This window comes from Musca autumnalis, unplaced genomic scaffold, assembly GCF_047663935.1.
Source record: "Musca autumnalis isolate F117 unplaced genomic scaffold, ASM4766393v1 scaffold_2, whole genome shotgun sequence".
NCBI classification, from domain to species: domain Eukaryota; kingdom Metazoa; phylum Arthropoda; class Insecta; order Diptera; family Muscidae; genus Musca; species Musca autumnalis.
Genome location: NW_027411755.1, coordinates 6269392 through 6297195, shown reverse-complemented (window position 1 = coordinate 6297195; position 27804 = coordinate 6269392). Strand labels below are relative to the sequence as shown.

The window sequence follows — 27804 nt, the reverse complement described above, 5'->3', positions numbered from 1 at the left end:
TTCTGATTAAATTGCAATCGAAACATATGACATATGCAATGATTTTTGCATATGCATAAATTTTTGCATATGCAAAATTATGCAAAATGCATAAATTTTTGCATGTGCAAAATTAATGCATTTTACATATTTTCTTATGCAACAAATATTTCAATAATAGGTACAAAAATGTTTGTATGTAAAATTAAAATTTTGGCGGGTAATTGAGGTCACAACCTTCAAAATACCGGAAATCGGGAGGTACCGTACTTTGGGGCCTACATGAAGACGTGGACCTATACCGACAAATTTCAGGTGGAAAGTTTTATTCCTCCAAGGATGACTTAATACCAAATTTCAGCCATTTCGGAGGGATATGCAGGCCACAACCTTCAAAATACCAGAAATCTGGAGGTACCGTTCTATTGGGGCTTAATGAAGACGTAGACCTATCCTGGCATATTTCAGGTGGAAAGTTTTATACTCCAAACGAAGACTTTATACAAAATGTCAGCCATTTAAGTGTGTTGTTGAGACCACAGCTTTCAAAATATCGGAAATGGGGAGGTATCGTTCTATGGTGGCTATATGGAGACGTGGACCTATGCGGACAAATTTCAGGTGTAAAGTTCCATACTCCTTACGAAGACTTAATACCACATTTCAGCCATTTGGTGGGATTTGTAGACCACAAATCCTTGTATATATTTTTGCATATTGTTTTGTATATGCTTATTTTATGCAAATATGTAAAAATATGTCAAAATATGCACGATATGCAAAATATTCAAAACATGCAAAAGTTTCTGTTTAATCAGATTTTCTCTACGACCATCCTAAACATATATGCATTTGCATAGGATTCCACTGTCTAGTTATTACCACCTATACGTACATACATCCTAAGAATAGTTATCTGCTCAAATCTGCTGTTTTGTTTTTCGTTTCCGTTACCTATCAATAAATACCAACCTTGGCTTTCACGCACTGCTATCAGAGGTTCGTTGTCGTAGGCATTCCTAATGGGAACATTCTTATTCACGAGTTAAACTGAACCTATGAATAAATGCTAATCGTGGTCTTCCGGCACTGCCATCAGAAGCCTTTCTAATGTAACATCCAAATTAGGCAAAATAATCTCTGTAACTCGCTTAATATTTTGTCCAAACTTAAATCAAGTTTGAAGATGGGCCTTATCTGTCCAATCCTTAGGGTACCTACAACAAAAAATTTCAACATTTTTCGGACAAGTGCAGTTTAATATCTCGGACCGTTTTGAATTTGCATCATGTTGTCCTTGCAACGACAAGTCCATACTTCCTGAGATAATTGTCCCAAAAACTCAATATAACCTTGCCGGCAACACCTAAAAAGCTTGATTACTTACGAATTGAGTATTCTGTTTGGCCAAAACTTTAATTTTCGTAAACCTTCAGGTACCTCCCTCCCTAAAATTCGAAATGTTCGCTTAAACGCTGTTTAAATGTTGTTCAAGGTTTTCGTTTTGAAATTTTTACCGAAGCTACTCTTTGTGGTCCTGTTTACAGCGACATAATGTGTTTCGTGGGTAAGTTCATGATGACCCAAAGGGTCTAAAAAAAAAATCTTACGGTGGGTGACCAACTTAAATAGCTGGTGGTTATGCTAATCGAAAGGAGTGACTGAGATTGGTCCTATATCATATCGTAATATTTCTTTCAAACATAAATCAAGATAGAATATAGTCTATATCGGACAACACCTACGGACACCTTCAACACATTTAAACATTGTTGATTATTTTCATCGAAGGTAGTTCTTGAGATTTTGATTACAACGGTATGATCTTTTTCGTAGGCAAGTTCATGCTTCTTCACACAATGACCCAAGAGATTTAAAAAATTCTACGGTGACCAACTAAAACGGCTAGTTGGCACCATAACTATAAAAAGGAATGACAACCAAAATTAGATCCACTCCTATAATGCACTATGCTGGTCTTTTCCTCTCTGTCGCTCTGCCCTTAGCCGCCTCCAGGACTACTGTTGCTGTTCACTGTTCAAGAACCCAGCAAAATTTAAAGGAAGGGGTTCCATGCGATGACGTGATTTCATGGCATATTTTGCATTGGTTCAAACGAAGTCGTGAAAGATCCGATATTTTCATTAGCATGAATTTTGTGTTTTATTTATACATATTTTTCTAGATATATACGATTAATTATTTACAATAGGCTTGATGTTGTCGGAGACTCGAAATCACAACGAACGTTGTTAAAACTTTCGTCGTAATGATAATGTCATTGCAAAGGTTTGGTGAAAATGACATGTCAAAGCATTGGTAAAAATGGCGTGTCAAAGCATTGGTGTAAATGACATGCTTTTGATCCAAAAAGGAATAGAATCTTTTGGGGTCCACGCTCATATAAAATTCATCGATGAAGATGCTAAAAAGATGACATGCCAGATCACTTGCACCCATGATTGAATGGCATCTTTGGCATCGAACATTTTGGTGTCTCGAACTTCGGAAGGATCGTACAATAAGCGGATGATGAGGACTTGCCGTCCTTATACACCAGTTTGTCCAGTGCAGACCTATCTCGCTTGCGATGGACTCTAGGGACCCATACATGGAATTTATCCGACGGGGTAGCAGTAAAATATAGGTCTGCCGAGGTAGAGTTACTCAATGATTGTACAGATGTGCCCTGCGTTATACATATGGCTCATATTAATTCGCTTTTGGGAAACAATAACAACCTGGTGCTAGAGGTGGAAATGACCAGAGACCTACAGCACTAGCCTAGCAAATTCATAGCATCACTTGGCTCCTAAACGTCTGACATTGCGGTCTGATAAATAACGTGCCCTGGCACCCTTTCCTTGGGTTCAGGTCACCTTCCTATCATCGTATCTGTTAACAGCTAACCATTCCCGTTGACTTTCGGGTAGCTGATAGAGTTTTCGGGATCATTATCACAGCTGCAGCCGCTCCCAATATCTTCTTGTCGAATACAGGGAAATTAGACTAAATTTCCCTGGCGAGGTGACTATACTACTATACTAGCAAATGTGGGTTATGAGCTTCTTGGTATGAACAGGTTAGTTGGCGAGCATAAGCGCAAAAAGTGGCTAAAACACCTGAAAAAATTTAACATTGCTACAGGATTAGGTAAATTGTGGGCAACAGTTAAGTCACTCCCGAATCCGGGAAAGAAGAACAATAGAACGGCAGTTACTTTCAACGAAGATCCGAAGATGCGTGTGTGTTATTTTAACCCGCAATTTATAGAGCACGCCGAGAGTGATAAGGCGCAGATAAGTGTTCTAAGCCGTAAAAGATCCCTCTTAGCCGAGGAAGTATCAACACAATTTACGATAAGCGATGTTGCAGATATCATCCGTAACGCGAAATCATCTAAAGCGTTGGGCCACAAGGAATCTCAATGGTAATACTTAAGAAACTGGATGAGTATTTGTCAGAAGCATGGAAAGTTGGAAGTGTGTTTCCGTTACTGAAACCAGACAAGGGTGCCAGCAAAGGTGAATCGTACAGACCGATTTCCTTTCTATTGCCTGTAGCGTAGCATCTAGAGGCACTATTTCCCATCATGATGAGAAACAGTTTCCTAGTTGCCCAAAATTAGCAGGGATTCCGAACAGGCCGTGCAACCGAACAGTCATGGTGGCTTTTGGCCTATAGAAGGCATTAAGGATACAGAGAAGACTTCCCTCCATCCGCTTTTATTCAGAAATAAGAAGTCTAAGACCAGTAGAGTGGAACAGATAGTTCCCCAAGGCAGTGTGACATATCCGGAACAGTTTATACTAGACCATTTTTAAACTCCACACCCTCATATCGTCGATGACATGTGTGATAGGTTAAATATCTACATAGCTGATATAGTGCAGTTCTTCCATCTGAGGAATATGAAAATATACGCAGCAAAATCCACTGCCACACTATTCATCACTACGATGGTAGAAATGAGCGCTACGCTGGGGAAGAATATTCAAACTCCTTATGACACCAGTGGACCACCTTCATGATTACAAATTTCCACAACTACCTCAGTCCTTCACTCCATCAGTAATCTTAATTCCAAATTTCAGTTTTCCAGGTCTATCCAAATCCAATTTTTAACAAATTTAGTACCATTAAGTACTTTTCGTTCACATAAGTATGAATTTCCAAAACTACCCCCGTATTTCACATCGACTGTAATCTAAAGTACAAATTTCGAAAACTACCCCCATATCGCAATCCCATACACCGTCAGTAACCTTAATTCCAAATTTCAGGTTTCTAGCTGTATCCGTTCATCCAAATCCAAGTTGTACTAAATTTAGTACTTTTCGTACACTTAGAGGTCGAATTTCCAAAAACCCATCTTATTAGCTCTCCATCAGTTACACTCATTCCAAATTTCAGAATTCTAGCTCTTCCCGTTTGCCTAATACAAAGGGTACCATATTTAGTACCTTTTAGTACTTTTCGTACCCTTCCAGTTCGAATTTCCAAAAACCCAGCCTTATCTCACCCCTACACACCGACAGCAACCCACAGTCAAAATTTCAGCTTTCTATCTTCAGCGGTTTCGTCTGGGCGATGATATACATGTCACTCACTCACTCACTCACTCACTCAGTCATCACTAAGCTCTTTTATATATATAGATTCGAGTCGAGATATTTTTTTCATTCAAATTCCGACTCCGACTTCAGCAAAATTGCTCGACTCCGACTCGTAGATACCGAATCCGAAACCCTGATTCAAACTGATGCAGTGTGAATGGCGTACTAGGAGACAACCCCCAACCATTGCAGCGGAAGAAAGCCAGCTACCAAGGCAAACACGATTGGATTTAGGCCAATCTAATTGACGACAGAGGCGGCTCAGTCCATATTGGGCACGAATTGATATCACTATATCCAATAAAAGTCCTGTATGTGAATTGCGACTGCACGATGAGATGCATTTGTTTAAATGTAAAGCTTAACCCACACACATAAAAAGTATGGGTCAGATACACTTTATGATGCAACTAGTCCAGGCCGCAAAATTTTTGAATCTCAAATTAGAGGAACCTGCATCAGATGACTGATAAATATATGAATGAACATATTTACGTTGATACAACAACACAGGGCATGTATGAAACGCTATATATGTCCCATTTCAATGAAATTTGGAATGTGTGACGGAATTTAGCCTATAACTAAATGTGCCAAAATATATCGAAATCGGTTCAGGTTTGGATATAGCTCATATATATATTTTCGTCTGATTTCAAATATTTGATGCCCCAAAAACGCTATATATGTCCGATTTCAATAAAATTTGGAGTGTATGACAAAATGTTGCCTATAACTAAATGTGCCAAAATATGTCGAAATCGGTTCAGATTTGAGTATAGCTCCCATATATATTTTCGTCCGAATTCAAGTATTTGATGCATTAAACTTCCGATTTCAAGTTTTTTGATGCACCGATTTCAATGAAATTTGGAATGTGTAGCGGAATTGGGCCTACAAGTAAATGTGCTGCAGGTTAACGAATCGCACCGGGTTCAGCTAGTCTATATATCGCTCATTTACTCAAAGAGTGGCATAACTCAAAAAAGGCGTTTTCTGAGTTAGCAATTTCTATTTTTTCTACGATATCTACTTTATCTTGTGTCAAATTTTCATGCTGATATCTCTAAAACTCGACGAGTAACATCTCATTTACTACGAGTTTCTCATAATTCAACACAAAAGTTTTTTGAGTTTATGAAGCGCTAAAACACTTTAAATCATGCTTGATCTTGCACATAAATTTAGCACTGATATCTGGCAAGCTGTTTACAAAATATGGTCTAAGTAGTTGTTTTAGTTTTTGTGTAATAATCTTTTCAAGTTGGGAAGTCAAAATTCAATCGTCTACTTAAAACTCGTTTTTCTCGAAACTTGATTTTTTGAAATGTGTCACTCTTTGAGTAAATGAGCGATATGTATATAAAGTAGAAAAATGTTTGTACGTTTGTTTGTTTGTTTGAAGTCTATGGACTCAAAAACCGCCGAAACGATCTTCCTGAAAATTTCAGAGTATATTACTACATGGCCTGAAAGGCTATAACAATTTCTGAAAATTTTGCGTTGCGGAGATATAGCATCAGAATCGGAGGTACCTCCAAAAAATTTAGATTTTTATAGAATGTCTCCTGTTAATGTCTCCATATTTTGGATGTGTGAAGGAATTTGGTCTTGAAATAAATTTTATAAACTATATTGAAATCGGTTCCCAATTTTCTTTTTCAACGACTAAAATTGAACTTAGATTCCGAATAACCAAATTTTGGCGGCAGTTATATGGTGTGTTATATCAAAATGTAGACCTATGTATGTTCACAATTTTTGGTGGAGAAGATGTACCTCCAATGCCAAATATCAGCTTATTTGGTCTGAAAACGTGGATAAAATCCTCAAAATACCGAATATTGGGAGGTATCGTTATATGGGCGCAATACCAAAACGTGGACCTATGTTCACAATTTTTGGTGGAGGATGCTTGTGACTACTGGGAACACCAAATACCAAATTACACCTAATTTGGTCGTAAAATTTAGCTTAAAAAATAGTGAACATTTGGTGGTACCGATTATGGGGCTATACCCAAACGTGGACCAATGTCCACAATTTTTGGTGGAATAGTTAGTGTCCACTAGAACCCTAATAGTTGGTAGCAGCTATGTTGGTAGCAGTTATGAGTTTGGCTCTTAACGCTAACACGCCGTGATAACACTTTTCATATGTTTTTCACTTTTAATCTATTCATAGATGAAGGCGGCATTGCATAGATTGGATTCAGGAATAGAAGCCACTCAGACATTGACTCAAAGACTCTACTCAGATATATTTAATGTTCTGCGGCTATTTTTGATCACAGATGGATGCATGCGATACCAAACTATGGACCTACCCAGTATATCTGTACCTTGGTTTTATACAATTCTGAACGGAAATTGTTCGATTTTAAATCGCAAGCAGCAAATTTTATAATCGATCGATTTGAGATCATTTCTAGCAAATGCTCTTCTTTTCCATTGAAAATAGGTATTTCAGTGGTATTTCACTTACAGAATATTTAATTTTGGCAGATGCACAAAAACCGCTTATGAATGTTTCATCACGTGTTAGGCATTACAACTTTTTTTTTCAAGCGAATAAAAACAAACAAGCCACAAGGAAACTTACACACAAAAAAAGGAGTTAAAATAAACACCTTGAACCGTGAGCCTGAGAATTCCACTCGTACTACGTGCTTAGATCTTTTAATTAACCACTTTACAAATTTAGTTCCTAACATTGTTGGTGGAAATGGTGGTGTTTCCTTTTTTCGTTAAACGAAATGAAATCGACCACATGTTTTTAAGAAAGCGTAACAAAATGTGAGATCACCTTCCGGCTGAAGCGGGAAATTTAGTTCATCTTTCAAGCAAAAACACAAATAAATGGGTAAAATAGCAACAGCAAAATAGTTGTAGACATAGTAATAAATAAATAATCAAATAAAAAGTAAACTAAAAACGTTTACTTGCCACAAACTATGAGCACAAATTTTGTAAACTGGAATAAGGGAGACGACATAGAATAGACAACAACTTATTTTTACTTCACATCAACCTAAAATGGATGGATGGATGGTGGGCTCATTGGCGGGATGGCTGGCTGACTGTTTTGAGTACATTGCGTCGTGGGAATTTCTCTAGAGTGGCATGCGGGTGTGGAGTTGGTTGGTTTGGTTTCAATCATTTTTCTCCTCTAACTTAACTTTTTTGCTGCTCTGCAACAATTAATGAAAATGAGGTTGAGGTTAGTAGTTTCTGTAAGAGTCTGTGTGTGTATTTGCGTATGTGTGTCACTGTTTACTTACAATTTTGAATAATTGTTATTTAGGGAAAACAAATAATACAGAACAAGAAGTTCCTACAACCTGGGAAGATTTTTGTTCCGCATTGGGTATCTCTTTTTAATTGATTCTCGATCAACTTGACTCCGAGTGAGTGAGTGATTGATTAATTGTTACCCGACCAAACAGTAGTCAAAATTAACATTAGTTACAGTTTAGCCCCCAAAACCAAAGCACCTCAAGCCCTACACTTGGGTCTGCACTTGTTTTGTGGCATGCTTGTGGGTACCACAGACAAATTAATTGATTTTTAAATTCAATTTTGTTTTGAAACTATATTGTGTTGAAGTCAAAATTAGACGCCAAATTGATGGAAGTGGCGCCTTAGTAAAAAACATTTTGAATGAATGAAAAGTTAAATACTCCATTTGTCAAAGACATTCCCTTATCCCAAGGCTACTTTGGACTACTGTTTTAGTTTTCATCAATGAAATTCTTAATGAGACTGCAGGGGAGTTAAACCCTATTAAAAACTATCCTTAAGGTAAAACTAAAATCTTGTAATTTCAAATCATTTGTAACATTGATTTGTTAAAAAAATAATTCTGAGAAAATGTCAGCGGAATTCTGACTTGTTCAGAAAAAGTCAAAAACAAATTATATGTCACCCCACAAAACTAACCCATTCTCAATTTCGCATATTCAACTAACTCTCTCCTGTCCCTTATTTCAAGTTTCCTTTTTTATCTGTGATTATTTGTTTTTGAAATTAACAAAAGCCGTAAAACCCACTTCAAAATTCCAAGGGACCTTCAAACATTTGAGACCTTTGTTTTGTAAACTTTTTTTTTGGCAGCATTGTCTGTTTGTCATTCTATCTTCTTTTTTGTAACGTTTTAAACAAACATCAATAATTTCATTTCTCTTTTGTTGTTGCATCCCCTTCCGTACACACAGTAGTTCAACTGTAGCTCCCTGGTAATAGATACTGTAATGATTGCTACCAGTGATGACTTTGACTCACACCCTGCAACCAGCCTTTTATTCATTTTATTGTCCTCTGTGACATGAAGCATACGTTTTGCAATATTTGTTGTTGTTGTTGCCATTATTGTTGGTTGAATGTTTGTTTCCTGCACTCCAGTGTGACGTTATTAAAAGTCCATTATTAATCTAATGTGACAACTGCGGAAGCGGAGATTGTTGCGATTTTTATTTCCACCACCACCACTACCACCCAGTAAACAAACACCAACTCCAACCACCATCTAATGATGGTAAGTGAGTGTGTGTATCGTGAAAAACGCTTTCGATTTATCGATTCCTGTTTCACCGGTTGATTGCCATTAATAGTGGAAAAACATTTACGTGCCGTGGCTTCACAAAACGTTTTTTAAAAATCTCATAAAAAGTCATCCAGAATTTGAAGTGGCAGGACATGTTGCAAAAACATTGGCGTTGGCCTCAGTGTGTAATCGAATGTTTTAGTGGTTTATTACAAAAAAAGCAACACAAAAGGACCCCATGCGACGCTGCCTAGTTTTTAGAGCATAGGTCATTGTTAAGGCGGATTTAATAACCAGGTGCAGGAGAAAGGGATCTTTCATAACCTTAATCCTGAATTATTAAGAAGATATTTGTTGATGCATTTTTTTCGTATAGAAAAAGTTCATCCAGGATGATTTTTTTTCCGTATAGAAAAAATTTCATACCGGATGAATTTTTTTCGTATAGAAAAAAAGTTCATCCAGGACGAATTTTTTTCGTATAGAAAAAAAGTTCATCCAGTTCATCCAGGATGAATTTTTTTCGTATAGAAAAAAAGTTCATCCAGGATGAATTTTTTTCGTATAGAAAAAAAGTTCATCCAGGATGAATTTTTTTCGTATAGAAAAAAAGTTCATCCAGGATGAATTTTTTTCGTATAGAAAAAAAGTTCATCCAGGATGAATTTTTTTCGTATAGAAAAAAAGTTCATCCAGGATGAATTTTTTTCGTATAGAAAAAATGTCATCCAGGATGAATTTTTTTCGTATAGAAAAAATGTCATCCAGGATGAATTTTTTTCGTATAGAAAAAATGTCATCCAGGATGAATTTTTTTCGTATAGAAAAAATGTCATCCAGGATGAATTTTTTTCGTATAGAAAAAATGTCATCCAGGATAGATTTTTTCCGTATAGAAAATAGTTCATCCAGGATAGATTTTTTCCGTATAGAAAATAGTTCATCCAGGATAGATTTTTTCCGTATAGAAAAAAGTTCATCCAGGATGAATTTTTTTCCGTATAGAAAAAAGTTCATCCAGGATGAATTTGTTTCCGTATAGAAAAAAGTTCATCCAGGATGAATTTTTTTCCGTATAGAAAAAAGTTCATCCAGGATGAATTTTTTTCCGTATAGAAAAAAGTTCATCCAGGATGAATTTTTTTCGGTATAGAAAAAAGATCATCCAGGATGAAATTTTTTCGGTATAGAACTTTTTTCTATACGGAAAAAAATTCATCCTGGATGCATTTTTTTCCGTATAGAAAAAAGTTCATCCAGGATGAATTTTTTTCGTATAGAAAAAAATTTCATCCAGGATGAATTTTTTTCCGTATAGAAAAAAATTTCATCCAGGATGAATTTTTTTCCGTATAGAATAATGTTCATCCAGGATGAATTTTTTTCCGTATAGAATAATGTTCATCCAGGATGAATTTTTTTCCGTATAGAAAAATGTTCATCCAGGATGAATTTTTTTCCGTATAGAAAAATGTTCATCCAGGATGAATTTTTTTCCGTATAGAAAAATGTTCATCCAGGATGAATTTTTTTCCGTATAGAAAAATGTTCATCCAGGATGAATTTTTTTCCGTATAGAAAAATGTTCATCCAGGATGAATTTTTGTCCGTATAGAAAAAAGTTCATCCAGGATGAATTTTTTTCCGTATAGAAAAAAGTTCATCCAGAATGAATTTTTTTCCGTATTGAAAAAAGTTCATCCAGGATGAATTTTTTTCCGTATAGAAAAAAGTTCATCCTGGGTGAATTTTTTTCCGTATTGAAAAAAGTTCATCCAGGATGAATTTTTTTCCGTATTGAAAAAAGTTCATCCAGGATGAATTTTTTTCCGTATAGAAAAAAGTTCATCCAGGATGAATTTTTTTTCCGTATAGAAAAAAGTTCATCCAGGATGAATTTTTTTCCGTATAGAAAAAAGTTCATCCAGGATGAATTTTTTTCCGTATAGAAAAAAGTTCATCCAGGATGAATTTTTTTCCGTATAAAAAAAGTTCATCCAGGATGAATTTTTTTCCGTATAGAAAAAAGTTCATCCAGGATGAATTTTTTTCCGTATAGAAAAAAGTTCATCCAGGATGAATTTTTTTCCGTATAGAAAAAAAGTTCATCCAGGATGAATTTTTTTCCGTATAGAAAAAAGTTCATCCAGGATGAATTTTTTTCCGTATAGAAAAAAGTTCATCCTGGATGAATTCTTTCCGTATAGAAAAAAGTTCATCCAGGATGAATTTTTTTCGTATAGAAATAAGTTCATCCTGGATGATTTTTTTTCGTATAGAAAAAAGTTCATCCTTGATGAATTTTTTTCGTATAGAAAAAAGTTCATCCCGGATGAATTTTTTTCGTATAGAAAAAAGTTCATCCTGGATGAATTTTTTTCGTATAGAAAAAAGTTCATCCTGGATGAATTTTTTTCGTATAGAAAAAAGTTCATCCTGGATGAATTTTTTTCGTATAGAAAAAAGTTCATCCTGGATGAATTTTTTTCGTATAGAAAAAAGTTCATCCTGGATGAATTTTTTTCGTATAGAAAAAAGTTCATCCTGGATGAATTTTTTTCGTATAGAAAAAAGTTTATCCTGGATGAATTTTTTTCGTATAGAAAAAAGTTCATCCTGGATGAATTTTTTTCGTATAGAAAAAAGTTCATCCTGGATGAATTTTTTTCGTATAGAAAAAAATTCATCCTGGATGAAATTTTTTCTATACGAAAAAAACTCATCCTGGATGAAATTTTTTCTATACGAAAAAAATTCATCCTGGATGAAATTTCATGCAGGATGAATTTTTTTCCGTATAGAAAAAAGTTCATCCAGGATGAATTTTTTTCCGTATAGAAAAAAATTCATCCAGGATGAATTTTTTTCCGTATAGAAAAAAGTTCATCCAGGATGAATTTTTTTCCGTATAGAAAAAAGTTCATCCAGGATGAATTTTTTTCCGTATAGAAAAAAGTTCATCCAGGATGAATTTTTTTCCGTATAGAAAAAAGTTCATCCAGGATGAATTTTTTTCCATATAGAAAAAAGTTCATCCAGGATGAATTTTTTTCCGTATAGAAAAAAGTTCATCCAGGATGAATTTTTTCCGTATAGAAAAAAGTTCATCCAGGATGAATTTTTTTCCGTATAGAAAAAAGTTCATTCAGGATGAATTTTTTTCCGTATAGAAAAAAGTTTCCGTATAGAAAAAAGTTCATCCAGGATGAATTTTTTTCCGTATAGAAAAAAGTTCATCCAGGATGAATTTTTTTCCGTATTGAAAAAAGTTCATCCAGGATGAATTTTTTTCCGTATAGAAAAAAGTTCATCCAGGATGAATTTTTTTCCGTATAGAAAAAAGTTCATCCAGTATGAATTTTTTTCGGTATAGAAAAAAGCTCATCCAGGATGAATTTTTTCCGTATAGAAAAAAGTTCATCCAGGATGAATTTTTTTCCGTAGAAAAAAGTTCATCCAGGATGAATTTTTTTCCGTAGAAAAAAGTTTATCCAGGAAGATTTTTTTCGTGTCGTGTTTTTTCGTCCTTTAAACTAAACTATAAAAGCATATGGTATTGTCTTGTCGGATACTCGAACTTGCGAACTTCCATATAAAAGGTGAATATGCAAACCCATAGTGGTTTCCGCTTCACAGGTTTATTCATAATTTTATCTATATTTACAACCCAGTGGCTACAGTCGAATGTACATACATATTTGTAGGACTCATTACTCTACAACTCTGGACACCATACGTTTCCAGGAATCTAAGAATATTTTATCTTAAACTGGCTACCAACCAAGCAGTCAGTCACTCCCAAATGATTAATTAGTTACCGATCAAACAAAAGTCGAAGAAAAAAACCTGCAACTGACAAATTTATCTGTAGGCATTTTATCTTTGAATTGTAATCTCCAAATACCAACAACAACTACAAAATTCCAACGAATATTAATGAACATTTGGAATTTATCTCAGGCTTTTTACACAAAAATTAAGACAGACAAAAATCTCTCTCTGGGAACAATAGCAACAAGCCCTTTTGTCAAAAACCAACAACAAACTTCAACTTCAAAGTGTTGCTTGTGATAGGCAGGCACACATAGCAAACATACACACATATGAGTAAATGAGTGACAAGGAGAGCCAAAAAGCAAATGATAAGGAACCTTTTGTTGGCAACATTTGCTGTTGTGAGGATAACACAAACAAAAGCCTCTACAAAATGAAGAGCTAAAACAAAGGATAATCATCGTTGTTTTGTTAAATTAAACATTCAAATACAAATAGGCACAGAGATACAGATAAACAAACAACTCAATTGTAGCAGCCGAGCCGAGGTATGCCATCAAAGAACAAAACAGGAGGGCATAGTGTTCACATATCTAAAATTGAATTAATTGTTTGGTCACAGTTAAGTCAAAGGACAAATGAACAATTCCCATTCATGATTGGATTTAAACAAAAGTTTGCCAGATTTCCTTTTGCATCTCTACAAAGGGTTCAATAAGCTTTTGGGGTTGTAGCTTTATCGCACACAGACTCTAAAGTTGATTGTAAATTACCTATCTCCGGTTATCGTCAGGGGGAGAGAACCATTAGAGGTCACAAGGTGTTGTGGGGGTGAGTTCAATGGATAAATAATCCTTTTATAAAGTGTTTATGCAATGAACATAATACGCTGTAATCTTAAATGTCAATAACACTTCATCATCAGTATCATCCTTCAAATAAACAACCATTGATACCACTCCACACTTCTGTCGTTATCCCCCTCTTCTGCCGCACTTTTGACACTTTATGGCACACACTCAAACTTAAGGAGAAAGACAAAGAAAGGCGCCATACAAAGGCAATTAAGGAAGTAATTACACATAAACAAATAGCTTTGTAAATACAACCATCCAAGAGAGAGAAATAGCATGAATATACAATCTGCACACACAAACATTCGTTCACATAATCTCACAAGGCCACAGTCACATGCTAAACAGGCTCATATCCTTAGAAGTGAAAGAAGAAAAAATTAAACACTCATGCCGCACAGTCCTTCCTTCCAATTCAAGGCACTGAGATTTTTAGCTAAGCCCTTAAGACTAATTACAACACAAGACAAACACACATTCACAAAAGAAGTGAAATCACACAAGTAAAGGCAGGCAGAGGTAATGACGAATTTTCGATACCCTTCAAGACACTTCTCGTAAAGTGGGTGATATCCGGCTTTAGCTGTGAACCGTCCCTCTAGTAATGTTGGGTGAAGTAGGGGAATGTAAGACACAGGCCAACGGTTCTGAAGATTCCAGGACTCATCGCTGTTCCTTTTTTATATCCTTGTTATCACCTGTGGAACCACTTTTTCTCCGTTAAAGGTAACAAGTTTGCATAAGACGCGTAACCATTAACAGCTAAATTCTTGAACGTCAGTCTTATCTCCGCCCATGTCCCTTCTAATGACGGGACCCCCTGACCAAATATATATTTTGTGAGCATCTGGAAGGAGCATATGATGGATGCCTTGTCAAAACTAAAGTTTGACATTTGTTCTGAGCTATTTTCTGTCAAACTTTAAGCAAATCGCCGTCTCTACTGAGGTCTGTGAACGGAAATGTCGTTGGATCGGCCCCACGCATCGAAGTCCTGCTGAAACGTTGCTTGAGAAAGACATCGTTGGAATCCTTAGGGAGGAGGACTAGTTAAAACGTGTAGAAGGTACTTCGATGCAGAACTGCCAACAAGTAGCAAACTATTCATTGTGGACATCGACCGGGCATCGCGCATAAGATTTAATTTTAAAAGGATGAGCCTTTATGATCCGCAGGTAATGAAGGATAAGAGAAGAATAATAAAAATGACGATCTTAGACTATTGTATTCAATCTGCCTAAGCAGAATAATGTCAAAACAACAGTAACCAGAATAAGTATAAGAACAATGGGTTACCAGCCGAACTGGATGTGGGTGAAGATGCGGATGTGACAAACCGAGCACAAATATATTGGTCCTGGGTTTTCCTCCGTCCCGGCAGGGACCAAAAGGATTCGGAACAGGCATTCCGGGATATGCTGCTCCCACTGAGGTGGCAGCCGATGGCCGAACAATGATGTTGTGTAGTTCCGGGTCAATCCGGTACAAAGAACCCGTTGCCGTGAGATTGGCATCCAGCCTTCGCCGAGATGCAATAGATGTCAGGAGTGGGTGGACTTCTCCACTACGACAGGGACTATATTGCTGCATGCTGTGTGAATACAGTCCCCAGTGAGTCGTCATCGGATTACGAAACTCCCTCGTCGTCTGATTATGAGACTCCCCCGCAGTCCCCTCGACAACAACCGCACATGCAGCCTTTAACACCAGCCGTTGTTGTCCCAATCCCGGAAAATGCATCCTTTTTACAATTTAATTGCAATGGACTCCGAGCTAAGATCGAGGAAGTAGTAGATTTTATGAGCCCGAGGAATATCAAGGTCGCTGCGGTGCAAGAAACTAAGCTCAACAACAACTGCAGCTTACAACGTTGCGATGGTTACAACGTGCTAAGGAACGATCGCACCAGAAGTGAAGGTGGGGGATTAGCTTTCCTATTGCACCAGTCTGTCCAATACAGACCTATCTTGCTTGAGCCTGTCTCTAATGACCCATACATGGAATGTATGGGGGGTAGCAGGTGTGGAACTGCCGAGATAGAGTTGCTGAACGTATACATCCCGCCGAGAAATAGCTGTATCTCAGATTACGTGCCTAACATTAGCGCGCTTTTGGAAGGTCAAAATCGTCTGGTCCTGGGGGACTTTAATGCGCATCATGATATGTGGCATTCGGCCCTCGGAAACGATCAGAGAGGTACAGCGGTGGCTGAGCAGATTGGCAGCTCTACGTTGTTCACGGTCAATGAGGACGTCCGTACCAGAATTAGAGGAGAGTGTCACAGTTCGCCAGACATAACCATCGTGTCACCTGGCAACCCGTCATTTCCCTTGCATCAGGTCATCTCCCCATAATTGTCTCCATCGGCAGACCACCCGATTTCATTATATCTGAACGCCGTACTTTCGCCAATCGGCCGGGTTTCAGAGAGTTCACCAATCACCGCTTCAGAGAACTGCCCAATCCTTCTGATGTTCGGGTAGCGGAAAGGACGTTCCGAGACATCATCACTGCTGCAATCGACAGTTTGTCGAGCACCCCGAGAGTGACAGGGCGAAGAGAAGAGTATTACGTCGCATCAGATCTCTTCCTGCCGAGGAGGAACCACAACAGTTTACAATGGAAATTGTTGCCAATGCCATCAGGAACGCTAAATCATCCAAAGCGTTGGGCCCTGATGGAATCTCCATGGTAATGCTGAAGCAGCGGGATGAGCCGGGAGTGGATTATCTCAATAAAGTTCTCAACTTGTCGCTATCCACCCACATTGTTCCCGAAGTCTGGAAAATGGGCAGGATGGTCCCACTACGGAAGCACGGCAAGGATGCCAGCAACAGTGAATCGTACAGGCCGATTTCGCTTTTGTCGCCCCTATCCTGATGACATCTGTGAGAGATTGAACAACTATTTAACCGATCTAACCACCTTTCTCCATTCGAGGAATATGCAGATTTCCGCCACAAAATCAACAGCCACTCTGTTCACCACATGGATAGCGCAGTTTGGAAGAGAATTGAATGTCGTGGTCGACGGTAGCAGAATTCCGACCAAAAACTGCCCCAAAATTTTAGTGGTCACATTCGACACAACTTTCGCGGCGCGCGCGCGCACCTCACTGCTATCTGCGACAAACTGAAAAGTAGGAACAAGGTCCTCAAGTACCTAGCCGGCAGCACTTGGGGTGCAGATAAAGAAACCTTGTTGACCACATATAACGCGTTAGGTCGGTCTGTGGTAAGCTATGCGGCGCCAGTCTGGTCCCCGAGATTATGTGATACGAATTGGAAAAAGATTCAAACTTGCCACAATGCCGCCCTGAGAACAGCAACAGGGTGCCTGCTCAAATCTTCAGTGGACCACCTGGCAAATGAGGAGGCAAAGATTTTTCCAGTACAGCAACACAATGTGATGCTTTCTTGCAGTACTTGTTCGAGTGTTACCTTGTGAGCCATCCCAATCACCACCTTGTGGGTAGGCCCGACACATTCAGGCAGATCAGGAAGGATATCCATGCTCTAGAGGGAAAGGTCCAACGATACAGGAGATAACCCCTAGATCAACAAGCATATCAAGCAGGTTTAAATAGTATTCACACGGATGCAGTTGCCAAGGCCATAAGCAATTATAGTGTGAATAAAGTCCTCGATATACATCCCCCATCTATTGCAGCCACGACAAACTAGAGTAGTTTTGGCTCAACTAGCTCGGGATATTGCAGTCGCCTAAATTCTTATTGGGCGGAAATCGACAGCGCCGTGCAAGACATCTGCCCAGTATGTGGCATGGGCCCGCACGACACAAGACACCTTTTCAACTGCCCAGCCCAACCTACTCATCTAAATCCAGTGGATCTGTGGTTACATCCCATCGAAGCAGCCACTTTCCTGGAACTAGAGATAGACCCAGAGCCAGATTGAACAGAAGAACGAACATACAAACATAATAACAAACACTGTTACAACAACAACAACCAGCCGAACTGATGAGTCAGGGTGTCTTACGACACGACTTGTAGAGGTGTTTTTCCTGGCTGAAATATTCAGGAAATTTCGCCTACATTCCAAAAATTCCGTACATATATTTTGAATATATACGGGGTTAAAATATATTCTTGTGTCAGCATCAATACTCTCACTATACGTCCACACGGTGCGTCTGAACTAACATTAAATGAAAAGTGCTTACACCTGGGAAGTTTTTGTAAATTCTGAAAATACAATGTTCATAGATGAGAAAAACCAAAAAATCGCCGGAGGTTTTTATTTATTTTTAAATAAATCGGGCTCAAAGTTCGCATTTGCAGGGTTTTTAGGTTTTCACGATTTCGCAATTCTTATCGAAATGGGATTAGAGAAAATGTTGTAGCTGTGAACATTCTCTACAAGACTGACCTTTATGAATTTTTCTTATGTTTTACAATTTTTGAGATATAGAAGTTCAAATTGGAACATTGCCGCCTGCATATAGAACAATGTCATGACTGCAAGGTCCCAATTTAAACTTATAGATCTCAGAAATGGTACAACCTAGGAAAAAAAAACCAATCTTGTAGAGAATCTTCACTGCGATAAGATTTCCTTAGTCCCATTTTGATAAGACTTCCCGCTTTCAAGCTAAATCGTGGAAACCTAAAAAAAACAAAAATATGACCGTCGACCGCGATTTATTAAAAAATCTATCCGGTGATTTTTTTCCTTTTAGATTTTTCTCAAAAACTACCCAAGTGTAAGCACCTTTCGTTTAAAGTTAGTTCAGGCGCACCGTGTTCATTGAGTATTATGCTCCCCACGACAAGGAATGTGTCTAACCTTAAAGCCATAATATCTCCTCCCCTGAATTATCTCCATTGGATGGAGCGAAGTTGCCACCGTTTATCGCACCAGCCCTATTTTTGTATAAATAAGGCTTCTGGGCTAAGTCTATCTCAACTTCCGACTTCTTATGGGCTAGAAGAAGTTCAGTAGCAGCCGTTATAAGTGGTTAGTTGTTGCTTACTATCTTGTATTGCTTTTGTGCTAGGCGGAACCATATCCATCCTAGACCAAAATTCATTGCCCTCGTGAGTCCTTAACTACTCTTGTCCCTGATTGTCCATTGGCTAACCAGTTTCCATGAGAAGGTCTGGATATTGCGATTTTGAATACAGAGTATTGTCAGTTGGCGGGCAGGGTCCATAGGGAGCGGTGGCACCTATGCTGAAAAAAACCCTTTTGCAGGGGATAATATTCACACTGATAACCACTAGTTGGCATGACATATAAACTTGACTGCCCCGTAGGTGGCAGCGGTATCGTATGTTTGGAAGGTTCCCCATCGAGGACACAATTTCACGAAGATGATCTTCGCTAAGCATCAATCGATTGTCACTGATCTTTCCATCAAGGTCAGTTCTATCGATGACTGCCACTCGTAGTTCATCTGGTAGCTCGGGTTACTTTGCCTTGGGTTGTGATTCCTCCGTTGACCTAACACTCTTCACCTTGTTATTTAATGAAGAATTGGAAGGAACTACACGTTTATGTACACAGGCCGGTTCCGACTCAGACTTCGTAATATTCTGCATTCCAAATCTGGGGCTGATTTATCCCTGTCGACTTAATATTCTTTGACTTTGAGGGGTGTCCTGCCGGTATGGTGGCAGATGTTGTGGTCGCCTCGGGTGTGACCTTTAGGGGTCGATGTTGACATTGAATTCGACTTCTCCTCTTCGGTCATTGGGATGGGAGGAAGCATACTAAGGTAAGTATCTCTCTTGTAAAAGTGAAGATATGGTCTTTCGAACTTGAGATTGATCATGATTAGGTGTTTTCTGGGAAAATCATCGTCTAAAGTTTTGGTCGGGGTTCCATCCTCAGTTCTGTCGGCTTAGTACGATGAACGATCCTCCTGTGTGTTCGGCGCTACTGGTTTCAAAGGATTACTATTTGCATTTAGACCGAAGCAAGCGTGATATGATTCCTCGTCATCGGATAATCTGTTATCGGCTCCAACATACTAACAGGACTGAGACTCTGAGACACCGTCTGTTCTAGAAAATACCAAAAGCTGTCTGCTTTGTTCAGCTAGACTATCTTTACAAATTCCGGAACCGCTGTCCCTTCAACCCTAGGCCACTATCGACCAAACGTTTTGGTCTGGGTTTCATCCTCAGCCTGGCTAGTGTATGTGGTTTTAAAGGATTAGTTTTCACCATACCGGTGCCAGTGTATCGACGACTACAGTCGCTGGAACGACTATGCTATCGAGTTAATCATCTGATAAACTGATTCGGATCTAGCAGAAGAACTACCGTGGCTGAGACTTAGGGCCACCGTCTTCTCTAGAATGGTTAGACGCAAACTGCCTTGATAACCCAGACTATGTTCGATAACACTGTGAACAGAAATTTTGGGGCAGAGATAAATCCTTTTGGGGATAAAAGCTCTTGGTGAGAATATTAAGAATCCCGAAGGACACATCCGCCGTGAGTCAAACGTTCAAGTTATGGCGTGATGAAATTTCTGCAGAAGACCTTGCAAGGCATCTGAAATTAGCGTTATATCTTTTTTAACTGTTGTTTTAGCTTATTTATGAGATGACATGTCTTCAGTCAAATCAAATGAGGATAACTTTCGTAGAGCATTTCGATCTTCTAACTTGCTTCATTCAATGTCCTTTTCGTCCCTTATTTAGAGAACCGCGATAAAAGTACCACCGGATGACGTTTTTCAGCTTCGAAATGTTCTGCGAAAATGTCGCTAAGAAAATTTTAGGTACGGCTCTCATTGACAACTAATCGATTTGGTCTCGTTTTCATGGCCCTTTTGCACATGTCATCTCATAAATAAGCTAAAACAACAGTTAACAAAGATATAACGCTAATTTCAGATGCCTTGCAAGGTCTTCAGCACAAACTTCATGACGGCATAACTCGGAAGTTCTACTCACGGCGAATCTGTCCTTCCGGATTCTTATATACTCACCAAGGGCTTTCATCCCCAAAAGGAATTATCTCGGCCCCAGATTTTCACCTCCATTTTGTGTCGCAGTGTAAGTTATTAATTTTGTACCTTTGTCCTCCCCTTCTCGGAACTGCATGGTGTTTCCAAAATAGTTATCCAATTCAGAAATGTTGTCGCCATTGTGCGTTATTGCATAAAAAATCTAACGTTTTTTAGAATTTCCTCAGATTTCTCTTACAACTTCCAAAAAACTGCATAAGGAAACTCCAATTACACCTTCCGATAGCCAAAATTACACATGAACCGGACTATATACATCTGAAACTGTAGGCAAAATGGAATAAGGTGGCATTTAAGAATTTTCGATTGTTGGCCTTTTAAAGGACATTAAAATTTCAAAAGGACAATATTTTAAATACTTGTACTCATCGCACGATGCTGGTGTCGGTGTCATATTAAAGAGGAGAATATTGCATTTGTATAACAATTTTTATTTATTGCATTCAAGGATAACAAGGACATCAAAAATGCCCTTGAACATTTAAATACTAAAAATAGTTTGAAAACATCATTTCAAAAAAAAAAAAAAAAATGTTAAAATCCTTTATGTAGTGTAATACCTCCCGAAATTTCAATATCCTAGCTTAGTATGTTATTTTTTAATAAATATTTACATGAAATTCTTTAACACCATTTGATAATTTTTTGAAAAATTTTGTTGTTGGATGTTTTCAAAGGATTGTTTAGTATTTAATTTTTCAAGGACATTTTTGATGCCCTTGTTATCCTTGAATGCAATAATTTATAATTACATATTATATAAAGTCAATACTCTCATCTTTAATATGATACCGCTCAATGCTGATGTGGTGAGTATAAGTATTTAAAATATTTTTTTTTAATGTTGTCCTTTGAAATTTGAATGTCTTTAACAGGTTAACAGGATGAGTAAACGAAAAATGTTGACTGCAATTTTACTCCATTTTGCCTATAGTTTCAGATGTATATAGTCTGGTTCATGTGTAACTATTTTTTTTTTTTTGAAATTTGTCGGACGGTTTTATCATTCCAAATTTTCACCGACAAAACATTTCGTGGTCGCGGAACAGGTTCACAAAATCTTTCCCCGTTATTGCATAAAAATGGCATCAGAATCGGTTACTTATGCAGAGATTCTTTCCGATTTCGTAAAGAACTCGTTTAAAATTGTTTACTTCACAATCTCACAATCGAATTTCCTTCAGAGGTTTTATTTACCTTGCATGAGAATCGAACTCCAACATTCATTTAGAAAGGCTGGCAATCTAAACGTTGCATCACTACGTCACCGTCTTGACACCCCACAAACGTTACAAATGGAATGCTAAACTTTATATATCCTACCATCCTTTGGTGTAGCGCACTTAAACACAAATACAGAGATAACAATTTGAGTATTACAATATAAATGTGTTACATATATGCTTACTTAGCAAGAGAACAAAATCAAGGCGACAAAAACGCTGTTGATTAATTGAAGTGAAAAGCACAGGAGAGAGAACATTTTATTTAATCTTAATGGCCGTTAATGTTTTCTTACCAATGGTGGGGGAAAAACACCATCTTCTTATTGTTTATCTTTAAAAACATTAACTTAATTTCCAAATGATTAACAATAATGAGGTAATTGTCCACAATGTGGCTACAACACGTCCACTGCTGGCACTTCGTTCCAGGGGAAATAATTCATCCCATAATTGATAGCGTTCCCGATAGGGCCAAGGTCCCATTGTGGGTGTTTCGTCATTGTAGAGTATTGGTAAATCAGTCTGACCAACTGGCAGCCATTCTTTGACGTCATCTGCGGTGGGTTTTCTAGAGTTGGGAAAAGTTGACAACTAAATACAATTTCTATGTTGGGGATTTTTGTTAGAAAACTTACCCAGTTGTGGCAAAAGAGGTCCAAAGCTGGGTCAAACGTTTTACCATAAAAATATCAGGATGATCTTCCGAAAGTTGTGTACCATACCATAAGCCAGGCATTACATATTGTAAATCATCGGCATGACCAACACCTGGAAAGGAATGAAATATCAATGAATATAAAAATGTATTCAGGCCATGACTATTGGACAAGGTTATTAAATGGGCAATTCATAATTTTCAAGAAAGATTTAAAAAAAATCAACATTGTCAATTTTCAGGGACTAGCCTTCAACAAATTTTATAGAATATCTTTCAGAGTCATTGTAGGCGATTTATTAGAACATTTCAACCCGTTATTTTTTAAGAATAGTTTTAAACTATTTTTGAATTAATCTGAGCCATTTGATGTGGACTGGTTGCTCATCCGACCCATTAAACCGGGGTTTACTGACAAATTTTTTAATTTGCAAGCTGAGTCTTTAGGCATTAATTATTTTAAATATTTTTCTAAAATTTTTTATGACTTCTTCCCCCTCATGGAAGATAGTTGATCTTGACCCATATTTTGCTTACCCTGTGATTCTCCCATATTATCCGGATACAAACTTCTGCGACCCACATAATCTGTTCTATAATAATAGACTGGTGTGGCATTATTGGCCAACGTTACCAGGCGATGGATACCATGACCCAAAATGGCATCGGAAAATATTTCTCCAAAATGTTTAAGATTTGTAGCATTAAGTGGTGTTTTCTCTGGACCAATATAGAAATTCCAGAGGCGACGACTTTTCAGTTGTTCCTCTGGTACATCATCAGACTCGGGTTTGTAAAGGAAAATTTCCGGAGCATATAAATCAAAACTGACAGATAAATCATTAAGTAAACGGCTATTGTTTTCTTGGTCTATAAAATAAAAAAACAAGGAAATTGTTATGATTTTAGAGCCACATAGTGCCTGTTGTACTCACGCTGCACTGAAAAATCCAATTCATTGCGTGCAAAACCCACAATCATGGGTACCTTGTTAAATTTACCCTCAGCATAAAGCTGACTTGGATGTTGGGGTAAAAAGTGGCCATCCACTTCATAATTCCATTTCATATTGACAAAGGAATACGGTTCCCATTCGGCACATTTACTGACAATTGTTTTCCAACTTATTTCCCGTAGGCATTCCACCATATCAACGGGATTGTATTGGGGGCACGACAGTTCTCTTGCCAATTTTCTTGTCCAATAAATATTATCAATGTGATAATGATTAGCTGCCGAACCACTCATTAGTATGGCTTTATGAAATAGACCCTGAGATAACGGCGATGCTATGTGCAAAGACACGGCCATGCTGCCAGCACTCATGCCAAATATCGTTACCGATTCGGGGTCACCACCAAAGTTGCCGATGTGATCTCTTACCCATTGCAGGGCCAAGACTTGATCCAGATAACCATAATTGCCAGGATATTCCGGTGTCTGAGTACTTAAAAAACCCAAGGCACCCAAACGATAATTGAAAGCCACCATAACCACATCATGATCCAACAGATAATTGGCTCCAGCTTCATAGAGGCTATGGCCACTACCCAAAACATTGGCACCACCATGTATGTAAACCATAACAGGCAAACGTGCGGTCACATTCTTCGTAAAGACATCCAATTTCAAGCAATCCTCACTCATCACAATTTGCAATTCACCCGGTTGAGGACATACCAAACTGTCCGAAGTCGCTTTCAAGGTATCACTCCATGGTTCAACTGGCACAGGAGGTTTGAATCTTAACTCATCTACTGGTGCCTTGGCATAACGTATACCACGATAAGCATAAAACTGTTTGCCATACAATGTGGTCAACACCTTGCCTTGAATTTTACCCAACGATGTTTCTACCACAGGAACACCTGGATCGGGATCTTCATCGTCTGTCCGCACTTGCACAATGCATTGTAATAATAAAATATTGACGAATATTGTCAGCCACAATGCTTTCATATCGACTTTCGAATTGAAACTAAAATAAGCGTTTTTTTTTATCAAACAATGTCCGAACATAACATTTTATGGACACTTTCCTGATAAGATTTCTCCAAGTTGAGTGTTTTTTCGATTGTTTGGCATTTAAGATGTTAATCGCTCATAGCGGTAAATACTCTTATTAGCTATTGGAAGAGGTTTTGCTTTAGGAGAAATACTCTTTGAATCAATCGAAAAAAAATTAATTAGTTAAATATTTGAGAGTTTTTTAATATAAAACAGATAGGTAGCAATATAGGCCTAAATCGATCAAGCTAAAAACCAAAAAGCTGAAAAACATCAGCGTAAACACCGTACCAGCCAATCAGAAGACATCAAACATGTTGCAACTTGTTGCTCGCAAGAATTATTGGTGTAAAATGTAGAGTTGCTTCGTTCCTTAACGAACAATTTCAAAGGAACAATACCGCGAAATAAAGAAACGCAAACTTACCCAGCTCATTCGTTTATATCGTTCATTTAGAGTATATCCTTCAAATAGATCTAGTTTATTAAGTTTAACGAGTGAATATACTTTCTTCAGGTTGTTTTACATTAGCTCTCCCTTACACTCAAATGAGAGATGTCATAGTATAGAAGAATAAAAACCAACGAAATAAATGAACGACCTGTAGTGCGATTCTCAAACTCATTTTTTGAGTTAACGACAAATGTCGGTAAAATTAAATTGCTTATAATTTCCGTAATTAACGATATTATTCGGTAAGTTAACGACCAATAAAAAGTAGTCGTAAAGTTCTATCAATAGCAACGTTGTTGTCAACTTTTGTTTGAACCTTTTATTCATAATTTTGCGATTCAATGTTACCGATTTTTGTCGGTAACTCAAAAAATGAGTTAAAGAATCGCACTACTGGTTCATTTTGCCCAACGTTAGCAAAAGGTTTCTTAAGAGCATTTTGAGTCTTTTAATTAGGCGGACGTTTTTTTCGGGAAAATGTGCAAAAGTGTTGAACATTACAGAAACTTTTTAGTTCTCGAACGCAACTGTTATTTTTTATGATTATGATAAAACATTAACTTTATTAAGTTGTAAATGTTTTAGAATTTTAACCTATGCAACTAATAAAACACTGCAGAGAGCCGTAAAGTTTGGGGTGGGGCAGAACTTGACCAAAAATTATGAAATTAAACAAGTAAGAAAAGCCTTAAGTTCGGTCGGGCCGAACTTTTTATACCCTCCACCACAAATTTCAGCAATTTCGGTGGATTAATGTGGCCACAACCTTCAAAATACCGAAATTCGGAAGGTACCGTTCTATGGGGGCTATATGATGGCGTGGACCTATACCTACAAATTTCTGGGGGAAAGTTGTATACTCCTAAAGAAGACTAAATACCAAATTTCAGCCATATCGGTGTGATAATGAGGCTAAAACGTTCAAAATATCGAAAATCGGGAGATATTGTATTATGGGGGCTATATCAACACGTGGACCTATATAAACATTTTATGGTAGAAATGTTTCTTAGCCTCTGGAAACACAAAATACAAAGTTACAACCGATTCTTTGGTCAAATGGGTCTAATACATTCAAAATATATTAAAATGACGCGTACTTTATATGGGGCCTTATATGGGGGCTATACCAAAATGTGGACCTATATAACCCAACTTTGGTAAAAATATTTTTTGGCCTCTGGAGACACAAAGTACCAAATTACAACCAACGACAACGCGTCACGCGTCATTTTGTATGGGGGCTATACGAAAGCGTGGACCTACATAGCCCTCTTTCAATACCAAAAGTCCTACGTAAATATAACATATTTTCCCAAAAATTTCATCAACCTACGTCAATCCGTTCGGACGCTAGAGTGATTTCCACAGACGGACAGACAGACAGACGCACGGACATGGCTATATCGATGTAGAATTGCACGCTGATCAAGAATATATATACTTTGTGGGGTCTACAATGATTATTTCGAGTAGTTACAAACGTAGTGACAAACTTAATATACCCCCATCCTATGGTGGAGAGTATAAAAATGTTGTGTAGCGTTACATAAAGCTATTTTAAAGGGCTTTTAGTAAATTTTATATGAAATATTGATACAAAGTATATAATTTCAATAGAGGGAGTTTACAATATTTTAGATGTAACTTTGAAATTTGGAACAGAGTATAATAAATTACGAGTAGTCTTTATATTTCAAAGATTTTCAGTATTTCTTCCTCTTTAAAGTACATATCCATATATCCCACATTAACTTCAGTCCCATTAAAAAAGATTTGTCTTATTTTGCCTTATTAAGTAATTAATTGAAAACATTTTTACCACGAGGACTGATTCTGATAAGAAGATCTATCTAAAAACCTATTAATGTTATTTGTGTACCATTAATTAATTAAAATAAATAACTCCAAAAAAAAAAAAAAAGAATAAATCGAATCCGCGAGCGCAGATTGGGCTTGTACCGAACTATTGTTAGAAAATAATATTCTTTTATGTCATAAAAACACCAAAACTTTACTATTTTACCAGAAGTGATAGAGTCCATGCAAGCCAACTAAAAAATTCAGACAATTACATTTATGGTCTGGAGTCGAGCGAAATCAACTACGACTCATAGACTCCGAATTCTACTCGCAGTACTGTTTGAGACTACGAAATCAACATTCTGTCTCGGCAAAATTTTAGCTAAGTCCTGACAAAATAGGTTAAGTCGAAAAACTCCATCAGTAGTGCGATTATCTAACACATTTTTTGAGTTACCGACAAAAATCGGTAAAATTTCAACGCAAAATTATGTATGAAAATTTCAATAAAATTGACAACAGTCTTACCATGGTACAATAAAGGAGAGGTAGGCCAGGTATGAAAATCACTGAGAAATGCCACCCTGCAGCCATGGCTTAAAACGTCAAATGGCATGGTACAATAATAATGGTAGATGTACCTGCTATGCCGTATTACAAAAACATATGGAACTTAGAGCTTCACTTTTTATATGTTAAAAGTGTCATATAGTGTAAAAACATTTCTTTAGCTAGGCTCCAGAATATTCTTGTTGGTAAAGTGTTCCAAAAATAGCAAAAGTTCTTCCCAAACTTATGACAGTGAAAAAATGTCATTCACTTATTTTCTACTTGACAAGTTTGGCTAATCTGACATCGTGACTGCTGGCATCCGATTTGCAGATAAATGTCAG

At 37.5% G+C, this 27804-nt stretch overlaps 2 protein-coding genes across 2 annotated transcripts in view; both read right to left on the bottom strand.

Moving 5' to 3' along the window:
* The window catches only part of gcm2, a 153228-nt gene extending 130878 nt beyond the window's left edge, over positions 1–22350 (bottom strand). The window contains exon 1 of the mRNA XM_073966790.1: positions 22286–22350. The gene's annotated coding sequence lies outside the window, so the exon portion shown is untranslated. The remainder of the gene's footprint in view (positions 1–22285) is intronic.
* LOC141395350 (esterase FE4) lies at positions 19999–24309 on the bottom strand. The gene is made up of 5 exons (XM_073971034.1): positions 23583–24309; positions 23185–23517; positions 22628–22760; positions 22381–22560; positions 19999–20137 (listed from the first exon to the last, which is right to left on the bottom strand). Exons 1-5 carry the CDS (start codon positions 24292–24294, stop codon positions 19999–20001), a joined length of 1497 nt encoding a protein of 498 aa, XP_073827135.1. The 5' UTR covers positions 24295–24309.
* Between the last annotated feature and the right edge of the window lie 3495 nt (positions 24310–27804).